Below are 21,466 nucleotides of genomic sequence, written 5' to 3'. Positions count from 1 at the left end.
CTTTTAGTTTTTTAATAATTTGGTGCACACAAAATGTTATTTAATAACTTGTGTAATATTTAAAACTTGGTGTCACTGCCATGTAGGCTAGTTAATGTCTCCCTCTAGTGAGTAACTTTGATAGGCTCTGCATGAGCACCGGTTACACACACACACACACACTCACATTTGACTTTGCCACATGTATGCTTCGTTGAAAACAAAGCATCTTAGTACAAATATAGGAAGTCCAACAAGATACAGTAAATAGACTGTTTGACAGGCGAATAAGTGCCAAATGGTTTATAAATCTCACTCCACTCTGCTTTTTAAATCTTGATGAAAGGACTGCTTTCAAAGCCTATTAACAAAATATATTAAACTGGTGATTATTTGATATTATACAACTAAAATGTGAATGGAAAGTTAAACTGTGGTCAAATTATTTCATGGCAGTCATAATCCTCTGTAAACCCTGTTTAACTGAAATTTAGGAAAAGCCATTTTAACATTTATTTAAAACTAATATCTATTTTTGTTACTAGTAGGTAATAATACTAGTATTTTAATAACAAGTAAATAATCCAATTCTAACTTGTATCTTTTTCAATTTCACTAACAACTATATTATTCCCAGATCTATTTGGTTAGTCACTAGTACTTATTTATTTGATTGGCTACTAGTACTTATTCCTTTGCCGATAATGACAAGTATCTATCCCACTGTTACTGGTAACATATTGCTAATTTTTTGCCACTGAATCAAATGGGGATATGTTGCTCAGATATCAACTATTCACTTCTTAACTAGTGAACTAGTGAGATAAGAAATGTTTCTATTAACAACTGGGAGATACTACTATATCTATCTGGAATGGATACATAATGACTAACTAATCACTAGAAATAAGTGCATCTAATGAACATATGCTATAGTTATAGCCTAGTGAAATTGAAAATAGATACTGTCACTATTGAATTATTCTTAATTACAGTAACATAAAATAGATAGTACTTTGTAGAAACAGCCTGCCATAGGGATAAACAGGAGTAGCGTGGGTTATGCAAACGTAATCTCTGTTTACCTTTTGAATACGTGCTTGTGATTGGCTGACACGGCTCTCACTCCCGCTGTGGGCGTGGCCAGGTCACTCTACTCTAAAACGCGCTGCTCCCTGAAAGCGCTTCATAACAGTCATTTCATTTAAAACCGCGCTAGGCATGGTACGATTCACACATCGCTGAGTTATACAGTGCTATCAGACATAGGGCTTAATTGTCAGTCAGATATGATCATGTGCGATTGTTAGTGTTAGCAAACTAGACAAAATCTTCACTGCACTTATCATCTGTTTAAGGACAGTCAGCTGACTTGGGTTTGATTTTGGGATGGCAGAAGCGCAGCAACAGCTGGTTGACATCGACCCGGATTTCGAGCCTCTCTCCCGTCCGCGCTCATGCACCTGGCCGCTGCACCGACCGGAATTCAGCGAGCCGGGGAGCTCGAACACGTCCTCCCCGGCACCGTCCGTCAAGCAGGAGCAAGGTATCGTGGACTTTATTAACAGCCTAAGTTTACTAGAAGAGACCGAGGACTACCAGGAGGAGAAACCCGTCCTTTTGAACGACTTCCACTGCCAGGACACCTGCGTTCATCCCCAGCAACAGCATCCCCAGCAGCCGAATCCCCAGCTGACGCACCCGCAACAGGTGCCGCCGCTCCCCGCCCCTGCCAGCAGCTCCAGCCCTGCAGCGGCCCAGAGGAAGAGCAGCTCGTCTCGTAGGAACGCGTGGGGGAATATGTCATACGCTGATCTCATCACCAAGGCGATCGAGAGCTCCCCCGAGAAGCGGCTCACCCTGTCTCAGATCTACGAGTGGATGGTGAAGAGCGTGCCTTACTTCAAAGATAAGGGCGACAGCAACAGCTCAGCCGGCTGGAAGGTAATGGCTCACCGAGGCCAAGCAGAAACGTGATTAAAAGTAGCATTGGAACCTCAGATGTGCATAAGTCCAGAATACTTCATGAGATTTAAACACACACTCGCATCTATAAAAGTATTTTGTACACTGAAAGCATCCATTTGATGTTAAGTGTCCATTAAATTATTAAATTTTTTAATGATAAGATCGTCAACTCAAAGCATGAATCATTTAAAGCACTTTTGGTGTGTTGCAAAGTAATTGAAGGGATTACATTATAGCCTATGTATTGTTTATCATTTCATGTAAAAATCTAACAATATTTTTTTAAGAATTCTTTATTTTTTTTTGGAAGTGTATTTCAGCCGACTTATGCAATTGTTATTACCTGTCCTGGATGGCCCTGGCCAAAATAACCCATGCAACCACCCACAACTGTCTGGCCCACCTTATATTTTAGAGGCTTTGTTTGGTGAATTTAAATCAGTTAAATCTTTTTGACTTGACTGATGTTTTTTGACTAGCTAATTTAGGTGCTAGCCTACCACATGAAACCCATGTTTAGGTAACTTTTTCTCCAATGTAGGCCCCTAAAAAATGTTTAGTGTAGTATACGACAGTAACAATTAGCCCTCAAATGCATGGTTGTGGATTCCCTCTCAGAGCAAATAAATGACATGCGGTTTGTTATGGAATTTGAGGCTCGAAAGAGCTCACAGTGTTCAGAAGAATGCATAACATCCCAGTATCAGCTGCACATGATGCCAGTTCAGTTTAATCGTTGTTTAATTTCCTGGACCGAAAAGCTTGTGGTGTGTCTTTCTGCCGTCAACCTGACGTACAGAGAGGGTTAAATGATGGATCTTACAAATTTGCACACGCTCATGTAAAAAAAAAAAGAAAGAAAAAAAAATCACCCCCATGTCGTTCAAAACCCCATATGACCTTTTTTGTTGTTTCTGTGAAACACAAATATAGAAAATTAGTTTTTCATGCTGGTACTGAAGCTTACAAGCTTAAAAAAAGATGCAAAACCACCATTAAAAAGCATCATAAACATGAAAAGAGTGACCATTAAAGTATTTAAAGTGTATACTTTTTGTGAGTGTATATAATGACATATTTTGTGCGAACTGTCCCTTTAATTTAGTAATTTATCTAGTAATGTGAGGGACTGTGGTCATTTTCATTGGTTGTAGTCATGTGACCTATTGTACTAGCACTCATTCAGAGGTACGTAGTAAGTTTGGTGATGTGACGACACATTTTTAAAGCTTCTTAGGTGCTTTAAGGTGGCTGATGACTATTTTGAGTCCCAAGAGGGCTGCCATGAGTGAGGTGGAGCAAACAGAGAGTGGTTTCAGTGTTGAAAGAGTCTTTGTCAACCTGTCATTTATCTCTAGAGCACTTGTTCCTGTCTCTGATTCACCCCTCCATACAAGCCACTTTTGTTTCTTTGCTTGTTCTGTGCGTAAATGGAAATACAAATCCTTACCGTCACACGGGCCTCCTCCCATCACTGAGCTAAAAATACCGGCAGGATTACCTGTCATTACAGGGAGACACAATTACCTGAAAGGTGTGGTCCGCCCCCTCCTCACCACCATTGGCTCTGCACGCCACGGCAAAACATTGTCTGGACTCATCATAGTTTCAGCATTCCAGTCACTCATTGGATGTTTGTACTATTTTGACTGATCTTTATCATCATAGTGTGTACATACCTGAGACTGGAAAAGTATTCTGCTTCCTCTCCCAGTAGATTCCCATCTGCGACGGTCCCATTAACGTAGTAAAACCTGAACACCAAAATAAGGGGTTTGCTGTGGTGCTATTTATTTATTTTTGCTGGCCCAGTCAGGACATTAGTTTAGATACGTATGGAAGCTTGTTTCTACCACAGAATAAAATATTTTAAAAGAAAATTGCGACCTTTTTATCTCACAATTGCGAGAAATAAACTTTCAATTTATATCAATTGCGTGATATAAAGTCGCAATTGCGAGATTCTAAACGCGAGAAATAAACGTTCAATTCTGACTTTTCTCAGAATTGCATGTTTATATCTCACAATTCTGACTTTATAACACGCATTATAAAGCTAAGCTAGCTAAGACATTTGGAATTGGGATAAAACCTCATGTGTTTGTCAGTTGGATACATTTACCATGGTGACATATTTAAATCAGAATCATTTGCAACAAGACAAAGTTAAGTTTGAAAGACGTCAAAACTGCATCTGACAATGTAAATGTATATTGACAAATATAAGCTAGAACTGTGTGCAAACTGATCTCTTTTGTTCAGTATTTTTTAGTTCAAGCCATGCATTTGAATGTAAAAGCTAGGTCAAGGAGATTGAAGTGAAAATGCTCCCCTGCAGTGCAAATGTCTCCGGGTTCAAAGGTTAAAGGTTAAAGGTCATGCCACCAAATTTGTGGAGCATGTCATGGGAGTCCATGTTCATACCCTCAAAGTGAAATAATGAGAATAGTGTTTAGACTCATTTTATGAGGTTCTGGCACACAGTACAGTACGCTGTTTCTTAACTCTCTTGTGTCTTTAAATATGCACACCATTGTTTTAAACGCCTTAAGTAATCAAATGCACACGCACATACAGGTAGAATTCAATGTGGGTCAGTTTTGTAACTCCCAAGTGCCCTCATAACCACCATTACTTCAAAAATGGCATGTACTTTTATTTCGCAGCCCTAGCAGTCTGCACCCAGAGCTAGAGATGTATTTATGTGTCTGTGGCTTAGTGATACTATCTTGTGTGCAGACCTACTGTAGCTTGTCTTTTTGTAATTGAAAACATGCTTTACCATTCATGTCATTTTTCTTTCACTTGTCATTTTTACCATTTAATTCCATTCATAATGTCATTACCAGCTCTAAGAGTTACTCGTACGAATTAATAAATTAACTCATGTGGTTTTCATTAAGTTATTATAGAAAAAACATGCTTTCTCACTTCCCCCTCTTTCTCAGGCTTTTAAAAATGTTTAACTCTGAGCCCTATTTACAGCACATGGTGAACCCAGTTACCTCTAACATCCATTGAAGTCTACCATAGGTCTTTCACCTCTCCCACTAACACACACACACACACACACACACACACACACACACACACACACACACGCACGCATGCACAAACATGCAAGCTATACATTTGTACGATAGTGTTTTCAGGCCATTTCAAGGCATACACAATATTTGTTCAAGCTTATCTTGAGCAGATACTAATTTCTATTCCCGTTTGTCGGTCAGTAAGTTTCGACTGTAGGCTTACTAGCCACTGATTCTCCAAAACTAGTCAGTTTTGACCTGTTTGTGGATTCGAAGTGTGCATTAGCTAGTTTTAAAATTAAAATTCAAGAATTTTGCATTTCAGCTCTACAGTTTGTGAAACTCTGGGACAGATTCTTAGAATTGATCTGATAGATAAATGTCAGTACTTACAGGTGAATTGTGCAGAGGTTGAAGTTTGTGGTTTGTAGCTGATACCTGCTCTACATAATACGGGTAGTGCATAATTAGCATTGTGCAAGGTGCAGCAAAATTGAGGGGCATTCTGCTCTTTTTTTTTTTTACACACACTCAAATTGAAAGAGAGAAAGGAAAGGGTGGAAAGGGTTCAAAATGAAATGAAAGCACATGCAGCGCTACTTGTACCACAGACGCATGAAAGACTTCATCGCTGTGGCTTGGTGCAGACTTTGGCTCTGTGGGTATGTGGCTTTTAATCTAGAGCTACACCGGTGTGCATGCATGGGACAGTAGCGTGACAGAAAAGTTACATGTGTAAACCCTCTGAACTCATCAGATATCAGGAAAAAAGTCCCCAAACTGAAATGTCAAATGACGACAACCGGATGTCTGCGCCAAAGGTGTGATGCAGAACGAGTGTGCTATGCAGTCACCTTGAACAATTCATGTGAAAAGTTATTTAATTCTGTACTTTCATTGTTTGCACCAAAAATAATAATGAATAATGGGGGATTTAATTCATTGACAGAATTGTTGCATTGGAGTAGTATTGGACACATTTATTGGTAATGATTTGGATTAAATTAAAGTGACTTTTGAAGCTGATTTATTTGAATGGGTTTCTGTAGGTGAGATCACATTTGTAGTGGAAATCTGAATTTGAATTGAAATGATTTTCATTGAATTGCACTGAGGTGTAGCATTCCTGCAGGTAAGAAAGAAGCATGGAAGCTTAGAGCGTCCTTTGTGATGAAGACACAGAAATAGGTATGAGATAGACAGGAATTTACCCTTTAGCTTGCCAGAGACATTCCTAAAAAAAAAACTTGTTTGCGCTTGCTACGGAAAGACATATGCATTTTAGCTGGAAGCATTCCCTGGACTTATCTGAGCTGAAGTCATGCCAACTTTCGATAATTATTCTAGAAAGCAAGACAATAAGGCATTTGTGTAATGTCAGAGCCATACCACAAGAAATCACACCCAAGACCTCTCACTGTGCTTTTTCTGACCACAAAAGACCAAACATGTCTCTCAACCTCTTTTTTGGTCCATTTAATGAGTTAAAAATATTACATGGATATATATAGATATAGATATAAATAGAGCCTAGGATGAATTATTATATATTTATATATATATATATATATATATATATATATATATATATATATATATATATATATATAATTTTTTTTGGAAAGCAATTCATTCATTCGGAGAATGAGTTCAGAGATAATTTCCATTTTGTCTTGACATATTGCACTTTTCTATTTTATTCTTGTTTTATTTGTTTAACAAAAGTTTAAAATAACAATTTATATTTTTGTGTTTTTGAAAGAAGTCTCTTAAGCTGACCAAGGTTGCATTTATTTGATCAAACATGCAGTAAAATCAGTAATATTGTGAAATATCATTACAATTTAACAGACCTGTTTTCTACTTTAATATATTTAAAAATGTAATTTATTCCTGTTATGACAAAGCTGAATTTTCAGCATCATCCAGTCTTCAGAGTCACATAAATAGATATATTTTGTAACATTATAAATGTCTTTACTGTCACGTTTGATCAGTTTAATTGCTAAATAAAAGTATTATATATATATTTTTTTATCTTACTTGCCCCAAACTTTTGAATTTTAGTGCATCACAGTTTCCATAAAAATATTAAGCAGTAAAAACTGTTTTCAACATTGATAAAAAATAAGGACCATTATTAATAATTGAGGACCAATAATTGAAAATAATTGAGCAGCAAATCAGCATATTAGAATGATTTCTGAAGGATTGTGTGACATTGAAGACTGTAGTAATGATGCTGAAAATTCAGCATTGCCATCACAGGAATACATTACATTTTAATATATATTAAAATTAAAAACTGTTATATTCTTAATATATATACTGTGCATATATGTGTGTGTGTAATGTTATTTTTTAAATATTTTTTTTTATGTATTATAGACAAATATATAAAAACACTGTGCGAAGATAGTGTACCGTGTTTAGATTGTTCAGTACAGCTGTGTAGTCATTCAAAGTGTGTGTCTTCAAAAGGTCAGCAACATCCAGACGGTGGTAATCTCCACATCTTGTTGTCAGCTCCTGTCAGTCATATTGAAGAACGCAACTTATTGGCGCCATGTCTATAGTGTTGGAGGTACCATGGGAGGTCTGAATTGTTGTTAAAGGGATGGTTCGGAGTAATTTCAACCTAGGGTCCTTTGCACCATGACCTTGAGTGCAAAGGTGTGGGGGGGGGGGGGGGGGGGGTGTTTGGCTAGGTTGATTTTACTTCAAACCATCCCTTTAAAGCACAGCTACACCCTCCAGAGCATATATATTCTCTTTGTTCACATTTCTGTCTAAAAATTCTCACACATAGGACTCTCCCTAAATCCAAGAGAGTTCAGAGGCATGTAGGGTCACTAAAGGGCAGCTGAGGGTATTTTGTAGGACCCACTGTACTCCAGCCTTACTGCACAATCACAGGAGGTGACAACAACTCTCCAGCATTGTGGAGAGAGAGAGGAGAGAAGGAGGAGGAATAGAAGGGGAAGTGGGTTACTAGGGAAAAGCGTCAAACATCCTCCATTCCTGAGCACTGCGCTCATTTCCATCTTCGCGTGTTCCTTAAAGCATTTCCTCTGCGTTCCATGTGTTTACAGAGGGACATCAGCGAAGTTGGCTTGAACCTCTTCATTTTCTTGTTTGTTTTTGTAACATCAACATTGTGCCATGTTTCTGATACCAAACATCCATGATGTCATGCTTAACAGTCATTTTTGGAACTTTTCCCCCTCTGTCCCTATGTTTTTCACTTTTAAAAGCACTAAGACAACATCAGAAAGAATGTGAGATCGTTGATTCAACATTGATTGCTGACACTGAAACTAATTCAATGTTAAATCAGTGATTTAGCAGGACTTGATTTTATCCTAAACGATTGGATCATGGGTGTGATTATTCAGAATGTTTCCTATTGTGTTTCATAAAAGAAAATCAAATGGGTTTGAAATTACTTAAAGGGATGGTTCGGAGTAATTTCAACCTAGGGTTGCACCATGACCTCGAGCCAAAGCTTTTTTTCACTTGGTCGAACATTATTAAAGTTAGAGCTTATTTAGAGATATTAGTTAGTGGTTAGTGGTGGTAGCATGAGCCATCAGGCAAGTGTTATTTAAATAAACTCCTGACGTACTCACAAACTTTCCAATGCCTCGTTTTATGAGTACAGAACCTATTTGTACTACTGTAGAAGTTTGGTGCCATTCCGGGCATTATTAGTGGGGTAATTTATCAGATACAACCTTGGATCCATTAGCGCCTGCATCTCTAAATAAGCTCTAACTTTAATAATGTTCGACCAAGGGGGAAAAAAAGCTTCTGGGGGGGTGTTTGGCTCGAGGTCATGGTGCAAAGGACCCTAGGTTGAAATTACTCCGGACCGTCCCTTTAAGGTTGAGTAAATGATGATAATTTTTCAATTTTCTAACCTAAAAATATTTTAAAAGCATTATTTTCTATGACTCGAAACTTTCCTGTCCCTCTGACATCCCGCTCCTCTTAATAAGGGTCACTGACCTAAGAATTTCTCCAGGAGTTGTCCAGTGCTGCTATATCCGTGTCTCTCTGTTACATAGATGCAGAATCTTGAAAAGCCGCTCTCTCTGAGAAAACACTGATGAATGACTTCCCCTGTTTTATTTTCTACCACTAATCATTCTCAGCATTGATTAGACTTCTGAGTCCATGTCCTTCCTGTGTATGTAATTCATGATCAGAGAATGCCTGCACACGCTCTTCTCCTTTTCCTCTTGTTTCCATTTTCAGAAATAGAGAATTATTAGTAGAAATATGTGTTGTGACTTGAGCATCTTGTGGCATTTTTTTTCATCAGAAGTTTGTACCTAAAGTTTGTATTTCTTTTCCTTGTGGAGACATACAGGTATGTTAATATACATTATGCATTTATTATTTGAAATTATTTATATTATATTTTTTAAATAATATTATATTTAAAAAAAATAATGCAAAGTACAATTGTATGGGCAGTAAGAATTGCTAGGGGTGTGTGTATATATATATATATATATGTTTTGGATCCCGCCTACTTTCATATCATATCTGCCCCAAAGGCATCTCATTAAAACCATGGCTAAATCAAACATGACCCTTTTCTCTTCCCTCTGTGAGAGCAGTGAAATCCTTTCCTTTAATGAAAAACTTTTGCCACTACTGAAGCTTTGTCATGTTGAGGCCAGTGGCTCTGTTGGAACCTTTGGCTTGAGGTTATTTTTGCACTTTCCTGTAAAAACAGTGCACACGTCTACCACAATGAGTGATGATGCGTTTCCTGCTGAGTGGCTGGAAAATAGCGACATTCCCTCCCCTGAAAAAGACACACACACACACACACACACACACATACATACAGACACACTCACCCTGGCCAGGGAGACGGGGGGCACCAGAGTTTGACATCAGAACTCGTCGTCAGCCTGTCTGGTTTATTCCAGAATACAGACTTGACTCTGCTGTACAGTATGAAGCAGTTTTACCATCCTCTAAAAGCACATGGAAATGAATGATAATGCTAACTTCCTCTGAATCAAATTTTCTAAAACTCTAAACTCTAAAAAATTAGGTTGAACGTCATGTTTTTAATGGTCAATGCGTAGGCCTGCACAGATTTTTGTGTGCTTTGATTGAGCTGAGAGTCATACACACTTATTGGTTGCTGAACGCATTATCAGATTAACTACAATATTTACTAAATGAAGAGAAGAGATAGAAGATGAGTAGATTTTTTTTTGTGTGTGTGTGAATGATGTGCATGTGATGTTCTGTGGAGATTTTTCTGAGAAACAATATTCTTCTTGAGGTAATGTAGGACCAGACTTGATTTATCCATGGTATTTGATTAAATCATGAATGTTAGGCAGCGATATGATTGGTTATATTTACTTTTCCCCACCCACTCGGCCTTGGTCACATCAGCAGAAAAGGGAAGTTGTTTTAAGTGCCTGGGAAACTAAATAATTGAAAAATTCAGTTATCGAATATGTGAAATCTGGGATATCGCGAAAAATGGGGAATGGATAAACAAAGATTGGTAATCATATCTGTAAAAGTCCTGATCATTCGTAGAAGTTCTTTAAAAACTGGTCACGTTATATTTCAAGTTTTCTTTACATAAAATGTGTTTGGTATTGGGGAGGAGAACGAGAGACAGAGGGACAGGAGGAGTGTTATTCTTTACACCGTCTCACAATAACACACACGCCCCTGCAGGCCTCTGGGGGCCATTTGATGGGGGGGGCTCCGGCTCCGCATCCTGTAACACACACATGTACACGTGCAAACGCGCACTCATAACATAAACACAAACGTGCACACACCCACAAAGGCACTTTTGCTCTCATATACATGCACACATAGGCCAGGTGCTTGTCTTCAGAGGGTGTTCCCTCAGAAGGGGGTCCCTGTGCTCTGTTTCTCTCTTTCTTTCTCTCTCAGGGGAATGGATACCAGTGGGCAGAAAGACCCATAATGCTTGGCGCCTTACTGGAAGTATGTGTTTTTCTCAGTGGCTTGTGACATGAAGCGTTACCACACGTGCACTATACCAACTGGCACCGACAAGGCTTAACGTACGTCTCTCTTTTCTCAAGATTGACATACCATTGAGTGGCAGAAAAAGCCTACATCTGAATTTCTCAAAAGCATTTTTTTCATTCACCGTGAGGGTTAGAGGAAGCAAGTGGACATTTGTTGATGTGGGAAAGCCGTGATAAAGAGATGAATGTGTGTGAGAGAGTGTGTTTGAGCACTCTTTTTCTGTTTGCGGGAAAAAAGCCAGAGATGAAAAGAGTGTAGATAAGGCATGCTCACATGACCTTGGCCTGGCTGTGTATGTCCATTCCTCTTCCTCTACAAAGATGTGATGTCACTTCCTGTAAGTATCCTTGGCTTAAAGATTGTTTTATTGAACTGTTGCCTACACACACACATATTCTACATTTCAAAAGTTTGGAGTTGGTAAGATTCTTTGAAAGACCTTTAGGGACTTCCTCATTTGTAAATCTGGTCTAAAAATAAAGTAATTAAAGGTTGTTTTTTTTCATGTAAATATGCTGAAAGTTTTCTGTGATGGGTAGGTTTAGGGGTATAGGGTTAGTGTAAGGGGATAAAATATAGTTTGTACAGTTTAAAAACCATTACGTATATGGAATGTCTCCATTTAGATAGCTAAGTAAACGCGTGCGTGCATGTGTGTGTGTGTGTGTATGTGTGTGTGTGTGTGTACAGGTTTATGTAACACAAGGAAAACCTGAGATAACCTACATTGTGGGGACCAGCCATCCAGCGGTCCCGAATATATGTGTGTGTGTGTGTGTGTGTGTGTGTGTGTGTGTGTGTGTTCTGACTTGGTGTGGTACAGTGCAGGGGGTCTCTGTGTGTGTGACACTGGTATGTGAAGCATGCTGGCTCATTGTATTACGTTAAGTATGGTTTACTGTAATTACTCCTCCATGGGCCCCAATGTATGCATGCAAACCTGGAAGCTATTTTAAAGTTAGCGAATAAGACATTTAAATGGATTGTTTACCCAAAAATGAAAATTCATATTCTTACCCTTGTTATTTTGAATCTGCATGACTTTCTTTCTTCAGTGGAGCACATAAGGAGTTGTTTTCCAGAATGCCCATGTGCTCTTTTTCCATACAATGAAAGTAAATGGATATTAGGACTGTTGAGCTACAAAAAATGTCAGCAAAGATCCATTAAAGTAGCACAGTTGCTCACTTATCTTAACTGTGCATTCAAGCATATATTCTATAGATTGTATAATTTCAAGATTTAAAGAAAAAACAGAATGGTGTGACTGTAAAATTATGCTACATTAGACACACTAGCAGAAAGCGAAACCAGCAGAAGGACTGAATGAAAATGCAAATGTACTATCTAGCAGTAGGTGGTGCTTACTGAACAACAGCGATTTTGTTTCCTTGTTTATCGCTGTACACAAAGCAGCACTGCGCTTATGAACACTACTCTATTAGACATTATAATGGGTAAGAGGAAAAGAAAATGACATTAAAACTTTTCTGAAGACAGTCAGTTCCCCTCAGAGATACAGTAATATAAACCCTAAATTCAATATGTATATATGTCTTCGAGCATCATAAACAATGAGTTTGTTCAGTATCTGCTAGCGCATCTGCTCTCCTCTTTGCGTCTGTCTTCAGTGTGTTCTGTCTCTAATCTATGTTAATGTCCTGTTTATAGACTTTGTAATATTTCCACACAAATGGCATTTTGGGAAATGATTGCAGTGCAGTTTGTGCGGAGTCCAGAATAGAGATCGGCCAAAATAAAACAAGCAAAACCTGGTCGATATTTATGGCCGGTCGACTGATGCATTTCTGCATGAACATTCTCCAAAATTTCTAAAAAACTAAGAAAGTCACACAGGTTTGGAACAACATGAGGGTTAGTAAAACGATGACAGAATTTTCATTTTAGGATGAACAAGTACTGTAGATCTCAGACCTTTTGTACCTTGACTAGTACAAACCATCTTTGTTTCTGTGCATGTTTTAAGGACAAAATGCCAAACCTCTTTGTAGACTCAGTCTTTCCATTTAACCCAGAGCCGAAGGTGAGAGAAAGTAGAAGAAATTGAAAAGACTTGAAAGGGGCGAAATGAACAGTCAAGCTCATTTAGAGAGTGACAAGAGTTCATGTCAGGTCAGCCTGTTATTAGAGCAGAATGAAAAAAGAAGCCGCAGCAGGTTGCTCTGGTTTCACGGCCCCCAAAACACACACACATTCTTTCAAAGGCACATATAATTCATTTGAAATGTCACAGTGTGATCTATAATAGAAAATGAAAAGGTGGCATTTGTAAACCAATCAGCCAATCATTTCACTCGAGAAGAGCTGAATCACCTAAACGGGCGTGTGTGTGTGTGTGTGTGTGTGAGAGAGAGAGTGTGTTTCATTTCGATCTTTTCTCTTACATGCTTTTCTCTTCTCTGCCTTTCCTGCCCCTCCCTGAAACGACCACATGAAATGATAGAATGACAGATCTGTTCAACCCAGGTGTTTGCGCTTGTGTGTGAGATTTAGTTTGTAAAGGTGGGACTGGATTAGTTGGGTGGGGTGTGGAAAGCAGTTAGAAAAGCATGATAAACCTCAGCGGGTGTCGAGATGACTGTGACCTCCTACCCTCTTTGTCCCTGTATACATGTGTGCAAACATGTTGGTGGGAAATGCATGTGTGTAACCACTCAAAACACCTCACAGGGCAGGAAAAATCACACATGAGATATTTCACTTGTTTCTCCTCTCCTCAGTTGATTCTCCTGGAGAGCGAAGGGAGACTTTTGACAAAAATCTCACGTGCTGCTTCTCAGATTTACCAACATTTGCAATCAAAAGTCAGAGATTCAAACATTGCTAATCAAGTATGCCAAGATTAGCTGGTAAATCTGGTGGTTGACCTATGAAGTATTGCTAGTTACGCTAGATAAGAAGCCTGGTTGGATAACCAGCATCCAAAACAGACTGTCCAAATGAGTTACTATACACTACCATTCAACGGTTTGCTGTCGTTTTATTTTTTTTGTAAGAAATGTATACTTTCAGCAAAGATGCATTAAATTGACAGTAAAGGAATTTATAATGTTACAAAAGATTTCCATTTAAAATAAAAACTTTTCTGTCATGGCAACTCTCGGGAGATTGGTATGGTAATAGAGATTGGCATTGGAATGGATATGGCAATGTTAATGTATTTGGTTTTGGGGAGACAAGAGACTTGCTACTGCAAATACATTCATATTAGACACTGCTATGAGCATGTAAGACATGATGCTGCTGCTGCACATGTAATGTACATGAATTACCTGTAGCAGATCTACACAGGTGGAGCTGGGGAAGGGGGAGGGTTCTGAAAGCATGCTACAGACTGATAACAGCAAACACTTGATTGTTTGAGCAGCAAGCTCATTGGCCGCTGATGCAGCAGCAACCAATCAGCTGTGATATGTAGATCATGACATGATTGCTACCAAATAAGTTAAAAGTCCTACAGTATCAGCCTGCACCATCTAGAGTTTCATGCCAGAACTAGGCTATACTTTTGAACTTTTTGTTCATCAAATGATCCTAAAAAAACCAAAATATTAAGCAGAACAACTGTTTTCAACATTGATAATACAAAATGTTTTTTTAAGCAGCAAATCATCATTAATAAAAGATCATGTGGCACTGAAGACTGGAGTAATTATGTTGAAAATTCAACTTTCCCATCACGTAAATAAATTACATTTTAAAATATATCCAAATAAATCAACAGTTATTTTAAATTGCAATAATATTTCACAATATTACTGTTTTTACCTTATTTTTTTATCAAATAAATACAGCCTTGGTGAGCTTCAGAGACTTCAAAGGCATTCATTAAACACAAAAATTTTAGGAGAAATATCCGAGACAAAGCTGATACTGTCATAAAAGATAACTCCAACAAGTATGTAAAAGAACAACCTTTTAGTAATAAAAAGGTTTCTTTGGGCAAGATTAAAGGGTTCAAAGTGCTAAACGTCTTAGTTTTATTTGAAACTACAGTTAATCAGTCATTTTTCACAATCACTTAGACGACGTAGAATTGTTGCTTAGAGCTGCAAAAACATAATTTACTCATTACACTGACTGATTAATAAAAACTGCAATCAGGGACTCTCTTTACACGTCAGATAACACAAAGAAGCGGTTCCTCTTATCAAAGATAACTTCCTGTTTGGCGCTGAGTCTCATTGGTCCATCGTAGGTCTTTGTATCATTTATAAGGGCATTTTACTCCCCAAAGGTCCCGTTGGCGGCCCCTGTTTGGGTCTGGTCTGTGCCCGTGCGGAGCCCTGTGGTCTGGCAGAGCGAGAGGGCAGACGGGGCTCCTATCAGCTTCACGCAGCTTTTCCTGAACGGATGGGCCAAGGAGGGTGACGGGCCCTCTCTCTAACTGCACATGTGGGACTTCAAGTTTTTCTCTTTGTCCCCTTCTCCCTCTCCGTTTCACTAACTCAAAATAACTCAGTTGCAAGTATGCATACTAATACAAACATTTACACTCACCTTTGCATATGTTTTTTTACCACTAACCAAAAAAGAAAGAAAGAAAAGAAAACAGACTTTGAACAAGCAAGATTAGGGCTCTTTGCTGTTTATGTGTTTATCCCTAACGTTAAGCATGAGCAGTATTGTGCTATTCTTTATAGTATCAGGCAGATTACAGTTCTCTGCACGCAAAGGAACCACGTGTATGTGTGTGTTCACATGTATCTCATTGAGTTCATCATCTCATCTTTTCCTGTCCCTTCTCTCTGCAACCACATGAAATGAAGGTAAAGTGCAGCCCTGCGTGTTTAATGTAGCTGAAGGTTTCTTTAGAAGTGCAGGTGCTTTTGTTATACTCTAGATTACAGTGCTACTGTTTTTCTGTAGTATTGAGAACATACCTAAACATCACTCTCTGAAAGGTCTGAAATCTGTTTGCGGTCTGATATTGGATTCAGTTTATGTGTATAGTTTAATTAATTAATTATAATTAGCATTTTATATTCTTAATTATAATCAATCTGTTGTAGTTTTTCATTCGATATAAATCATTTTAAATATATAAATAGTTACATATTAAATATATAGATATACTATATAGTTTTATATTTATACTTTTATAGTATTTAAATATTTTATTTATAATGAAATTGTATTTTTTTGTGTGTATACTTTAAACTTAACTAAAACTAAAACACAATGTACCTAGATTTTTGCTTGTTTTTGAAGAAAATTTGAGTGGTATTCACCCGTGCAAAACACCACCTAAGGTATGGTGGGTTGTTGCCTAAGGTATGCGGTTGCTTCAGTTGGTTTTTAGTAGTACTGTACGGTTTCTAGGGTGTTCTGGGTGGTTGCTAGGTCCAAATCAAAGAGGTCACCTCCAAGGTCCCTCCTTCAATGTAAGTCACCTCCCCTCAAAAAGCTGCACGATTTGAGGCATCAATTATGTCTGTAGCATAAACCGTACAAGGCATGTTTCACGTCATAGTTTAATACCGAACAGATTTATGAAAAAGCAAATGAAAAGTTCACCGAGACAATTTTATTCCAATTCTACAAACTCTGAGAGCAATGCTGCATGCATGTACAGTAAACTTTTATCTGTGTGTATTTGCGCAAATAGGAGAGTAAAAGAACCAACCTTGAGTTTTTCATTCATAACAGGTTCACTGACACGCAAATGTATTTATTCTCTTCTTTTTCACCTCAGTGCTAAATATTTACAATGAAGGAGAGAGAGAGATAAAGCGGATGTGCGCAGGAGGAAGTGGTTAGCCCATTGAAGTCTCTTGTCAGGGCTTATCTCTGAGGACCTCTCGCCATTCTCTGTTGAACTTGTGCATTCCACTTGTGTTTATTTCCTCCCACTGAAATCTCGCCCACTGACACTCTTGTCCAGATCAGAATTTGGGAAAAGCACTTTAGTCATTTCAGGGGTAAAAAATCTAGATAAACTAGTTGGCCGAATTAGACTATTTTATCTAGATTTGTTTTTGACTAATGCCTAGATACCAGACATAATGAGCCTTGGTGCACACATGGAACCTGCAGGTTTGAGTCCAGGCTTCATCTTGTGCTGATCCCACCTCATCTATTCCCTCAAATAATTTCCTTTCTCAATTGAAAAAGGAAAATGACATTCCTTTCAAACTGTTCGTTTACTGCTTTGTGTGCATATGGCAAGGAGGGAGGTGTAGTATTATGTTTGTTTGTGAACACCAGGCCCTCGTCTGTCAGATCGCACCTGGTCTTTGGAAGCGCTGCTTGTTTACTTGGACTGGCGTTCGTTGTCAAGATGTCATGCCTGACTGGCTGCAGTCAAACAGCTGTGCAGGAGTTGTCCAATCCACTGGCGCCACTGTTTGAATGTGTTCTCAGTAGAGCATTTTACACCACGTCTACACTTCAAGTGCATTGCCCGAGTTAGAGCTTTCCCGTTATTAACATAACAAAGCAAGTGCATAACGTATTGTGAGCGAGTATTGTGTCTCTTCAGACCCAAATACTGATGAAAAACTGTCCATATCTATATCTCAAAATCAATAAATTCTTTAGATCTCACACTGGCAACTGTATCTCTTACAATGGGGGCATTATATTTCTTAATTATGACTTTATATATTATTTTAAGTCTCACAGTGTTATTTAATATCTCACTGTTGCAACTTTATAGCTCACAGTGACTTAATAGCTGCAATTCAGAGGCTGCATGTACAGTGTGTATATATAAAAAGTGGTTAAAAGGTTGAATTACATATTAATAAGATAGTAAATAGTTTGTACTCTTTATTATGCACAGAAATGGACCAAGGTGAACATATTTAGACATGTTGTGAACCCTGTTTTTGTTTTCAGACAGTTGAATATAACTTTCAGGAAAGTCCAGTACAAGCGTTACTGCCGCTCAGTCCGAACTTCACGGCCTTCGAGGGCGTAGCCTCTGAATTGGGACACAGCTAATGTCTCGCACGATGTGACTTAAAATATCACAGTTGTGACTTTGGGCCTGATTTACTAAACGTGGCGCAATGAGAGCGCAATTCCAAAAAAGTGCAGATGGGAGTGGAAAGTTCTTGGGTGCGTTTCCCAAAGCCAACCATGGCCGCAAGTTCCGTCGTTACCAATAGAGTTCAATGGAAATTGTGATCATAGTTGGCCAACGATGCTTTTGGGAAACGCACCCCTGCGTGTGATCTACTGACTGTGTTCTTTAGTACTGCAACTTAAAGAACACAGATGCAGCCGGATCATTTCCATAATGACCAACGCAATCTACCAAAAGCGGCGCAAATAAGCATCTGTTTTAAGACATGCTTATTTTGAGCGGTAAATAATGGAGCAAATACCTCTAAATTGACTAGCACAAACCTTAGTAAATCACTTTGCGTGATTCATTTAAATAATCTCCTCCCTTAAATTTTGTGTCTTAAAGGGAAACTCCAACAAATGCAGAAGGTCATCTGCAAAATTAACTGTGCCCACGCCTTTTCAGTGCAAATTTTTCACTGCGTGTCTTTAGTAAATCCTGACAGTAGTTTTTTAACACCAAAAGAGGGTTTGTGCTGGCGCATTTATCTCATAAAGCTGTGAAAATGAAAGTTGCGACTGTCAAAATTATGACTTAATATCTTACAATATGACTTTGCATCTCACAGTTGCGACTTTACATCTCATAATTGTGAGCAGGTTGACTTTATATTCCTCAATTTGATTTTCTTATTATAAACTTTATTTTACAATTACCCGTTTCATTTTTTTTTCTCCAAGGCAGAAATGAATTAGTTTTACTTAATTAATTACTTCTAATGAAGTGATCAGTTTGAAATCTTTGTTCTCTTTGAACACATGTGAGAGCGAGTTGGTTTGGTTATGTTGTGAAGGTGATGGCTGATTAATAATGCCTGCTTGTTATTGAGTGGCAGTCGGTGTGTGTGCTGTCTGGGGTGTCAGACAGGATGCAGATGGGGTATCTCGGACTTGTTTATAAATCCCTCAGGAGATCTGACGCACACACGTGCACACACACACTTAAACACAGTGACCACTTAAGCACGGCTTATTGACACCTATCACTTCAGAAATAGCTCTGAGGTATAGAATACAAATGTGTTTTTCACACATGCACACGCGCACACACACACACACATTACAGTATGACACACACTTATTTGCTACTGCACCTGCTACTACAAGCTAATTTGCTTCTGTTTACCAATTTGTCATATACTGACCTGCAAAAAATTCCCTCTCTTTGAAATTACATTTACTGAATGTGCCAGAAAACCGTTTAATATTTATTTATTTATTTATTTATTTTTATGTGATGACGGCTAGAAAAAAACTGGATTGAATTCAGATTTATTTTTTATTTTATTTTTTTATAAATAAATAAATTAGAATTCATTTATTAAATATTAATAATTATTATTAATATTTTGTTGCATATGTCATTTTATAGTTTAAATTACTTTAAATAGCTGTAACAATGTAATTTGACGGATGCATTTTCCCCCCTGATGACGGTTTGATTAACATTTAAACTCAATTCATATTTTTATAAATAAATAAATAATAATTATCGGTTTAATTATAATTATTTTTCATCTTAATTATATTTCATTAATGTGTTGCAATTTTTTATTTAATTAATTTGATTTAAAAACATAAATATTTATAGATTAAAATATATTAAAAGTTCAGTGTGTGTATATATATATATATATATATATATATATATATATATATATATTAAAAAAAAATTTTTTAAATAAGAAATAACTTTAACACAATATAATTGGAGTGGCATTTGCCAATGCAAATTTTTCCTGCTGATGGCTGCATTTCATGGCGACGCTTCGATTATTGATTTCATTTATTCATTGTGGAATTCATTCTGCCTGACAAACCTGCAACGGCCTGAAATAAAATGAGTTTCAGTTTGCACAAACCTGAGCACACTTCCCACCCATCTGTGTAGAAATTGGTGCATTGGTCCACGTTTTTTCATCTCGCACGTCAATTGACTCAAATCTTAACTAAAGGGGATTTTAATGCACACTTTTCTTTACGGTCTCAGATTAGTTGGGGCTATCCCAGATCTGAGTCCAAAGGTCATTGTGTAGCCTTCAGATAGCTTGCGTACCTGTGATAAGAGGGGTAGAGAGAGGTGAAGGCCCCACACCACATAAAGAAGTCACATGTGACCAGAGGTAGGCACCACAGAAACTGCTATTTTTTTCACACGGACTGTGGAGGGGAAATTTGATAATATAGAAAAAGGTTTAGTTCACCCTAAAATACAATTCTTTCATTATTCCAACAGTAATCCATATGACTTGTTCGCTATTTTTGTAATATTTGAAGCTATACAGTATCTCTGTGGGGAACAAAATTAAATGAAATACATTTTTGATAATTCTCCTTAGCTCTCAAATGTCATTTTTGTGTGCATTTAAACAACATCTAGGATTCACATCCTTGACACAGCTGAATTGACGCATTAATGTGTCTGTTTTTGAATGTTTGTAGAAATCTTTTTCTGATTTCTGGGGGAGCAGATATCATGCAGATCTGGCTATTACTAGTTTCCTGTACAGTCCGTTATAAAGCTGACCTCAGATCAGTAGTCAAAGACTAACTGCAGGCTTGAGTCTATTGTAAGGGTATTGAGCAAATGAACAATCATAGCTGAACCCATTACTGTTCGGGCATCAGCGTCATTTTGTTCTTTTTGAACAAGTGATCTCTATAGTTTGATTAGAAAACTGTGACACCTTCCTCGTCGCATTCCTGTAGTGACTCACATCCTGCCACCGGGCCTGGTGTGCATGTGCTAAGTGTGTGCACATGTGCTCTGAATGTGATCTGCTAAAATGACTTGATGAATTTATGCATGAGTACACTGGGACACGCACAAAATTCTTTCTTTCTTTCTTTCTTTCTTTCTTTCTTTCTTTCTTTCTTTCTTTCTTTCTTTCTTTCTTTCTTTCTTTCTTTCTTTCTTTCTTTCTTTCTTTCTTTCTTTCTTTCTTTCTTTCTTTCTTTCTTTTGTGTATGGAGTATAGAGTTCAAGAGTTTACATTATTTGAGTACATCAAACTTGGTAATCTGGAAAATGTGTTTAGAGAAAATGTTTTTATGGTTAAGAACAGCTCGTTTTAAATTTGTAAAACATGCATATTTCTCTATCGCCTTATAACCTTTTTTTTTAATTGTTGAATTTTATTCAAATTAGGGGGGGAGGGATCGGGAAAGGTCCGCGAGCCGGGACACAAACTAGGGTCGCCCGAAGCATGATGGCTCTATATGTCTGCGCGCTGTCCACGAGGCTATCGGCGCCAATTTAAAGTTCTTAAAAGCACCTTAAAATCACTAATAATTCAATAACACGGTTTAATGTAATCTTAACAAATCTCAAAAGGAATATTCCTATTTTATAC

General features: G+C 37.8%; 1 protein-coding gene across 1 annotated transcript in view; it reads left to right on the top strand.

The window, feature by feature from the left end:
* Positions 1 to 1,167: 1,167 nt before the first annotated feature.
* The window catches only part of foxo1b (forkhead box O1 b), a 28,420-nt gene continuing 8,121 nt past the window's right edge, over positions 1,168 to 21,466 (top strand). Inside the window, exon 1 of the mRNA XM_084400804.1 lies at positions 1,168 to 1,923. Within this exon, the coding sequence (XP_084256930.1) occupies positions 1,369 to 1,923 (555 nt within the window). The 5' untranslated portion in view covers positions 1,168 to 1,368. The remainder of the gene's footprint in view (positions 1,924 to 21,466) is intronic.

The sequence above is a fragment of the Rutilus rutilus genome (assembly GCF_951802725.1).
Source record: "Rutilus rutilus genome assembly, chromosome: 25".
NCBI classification, from domain to species: Eukaryota; Metazoa; Chordata; class Actinopteri; order Cypriniformes; family Leuciscidae; genus Rutilus; species Rutilus rutilus.
This window is presented reverse-complemented; position numbering and strand designations above follow the sequence as displayed.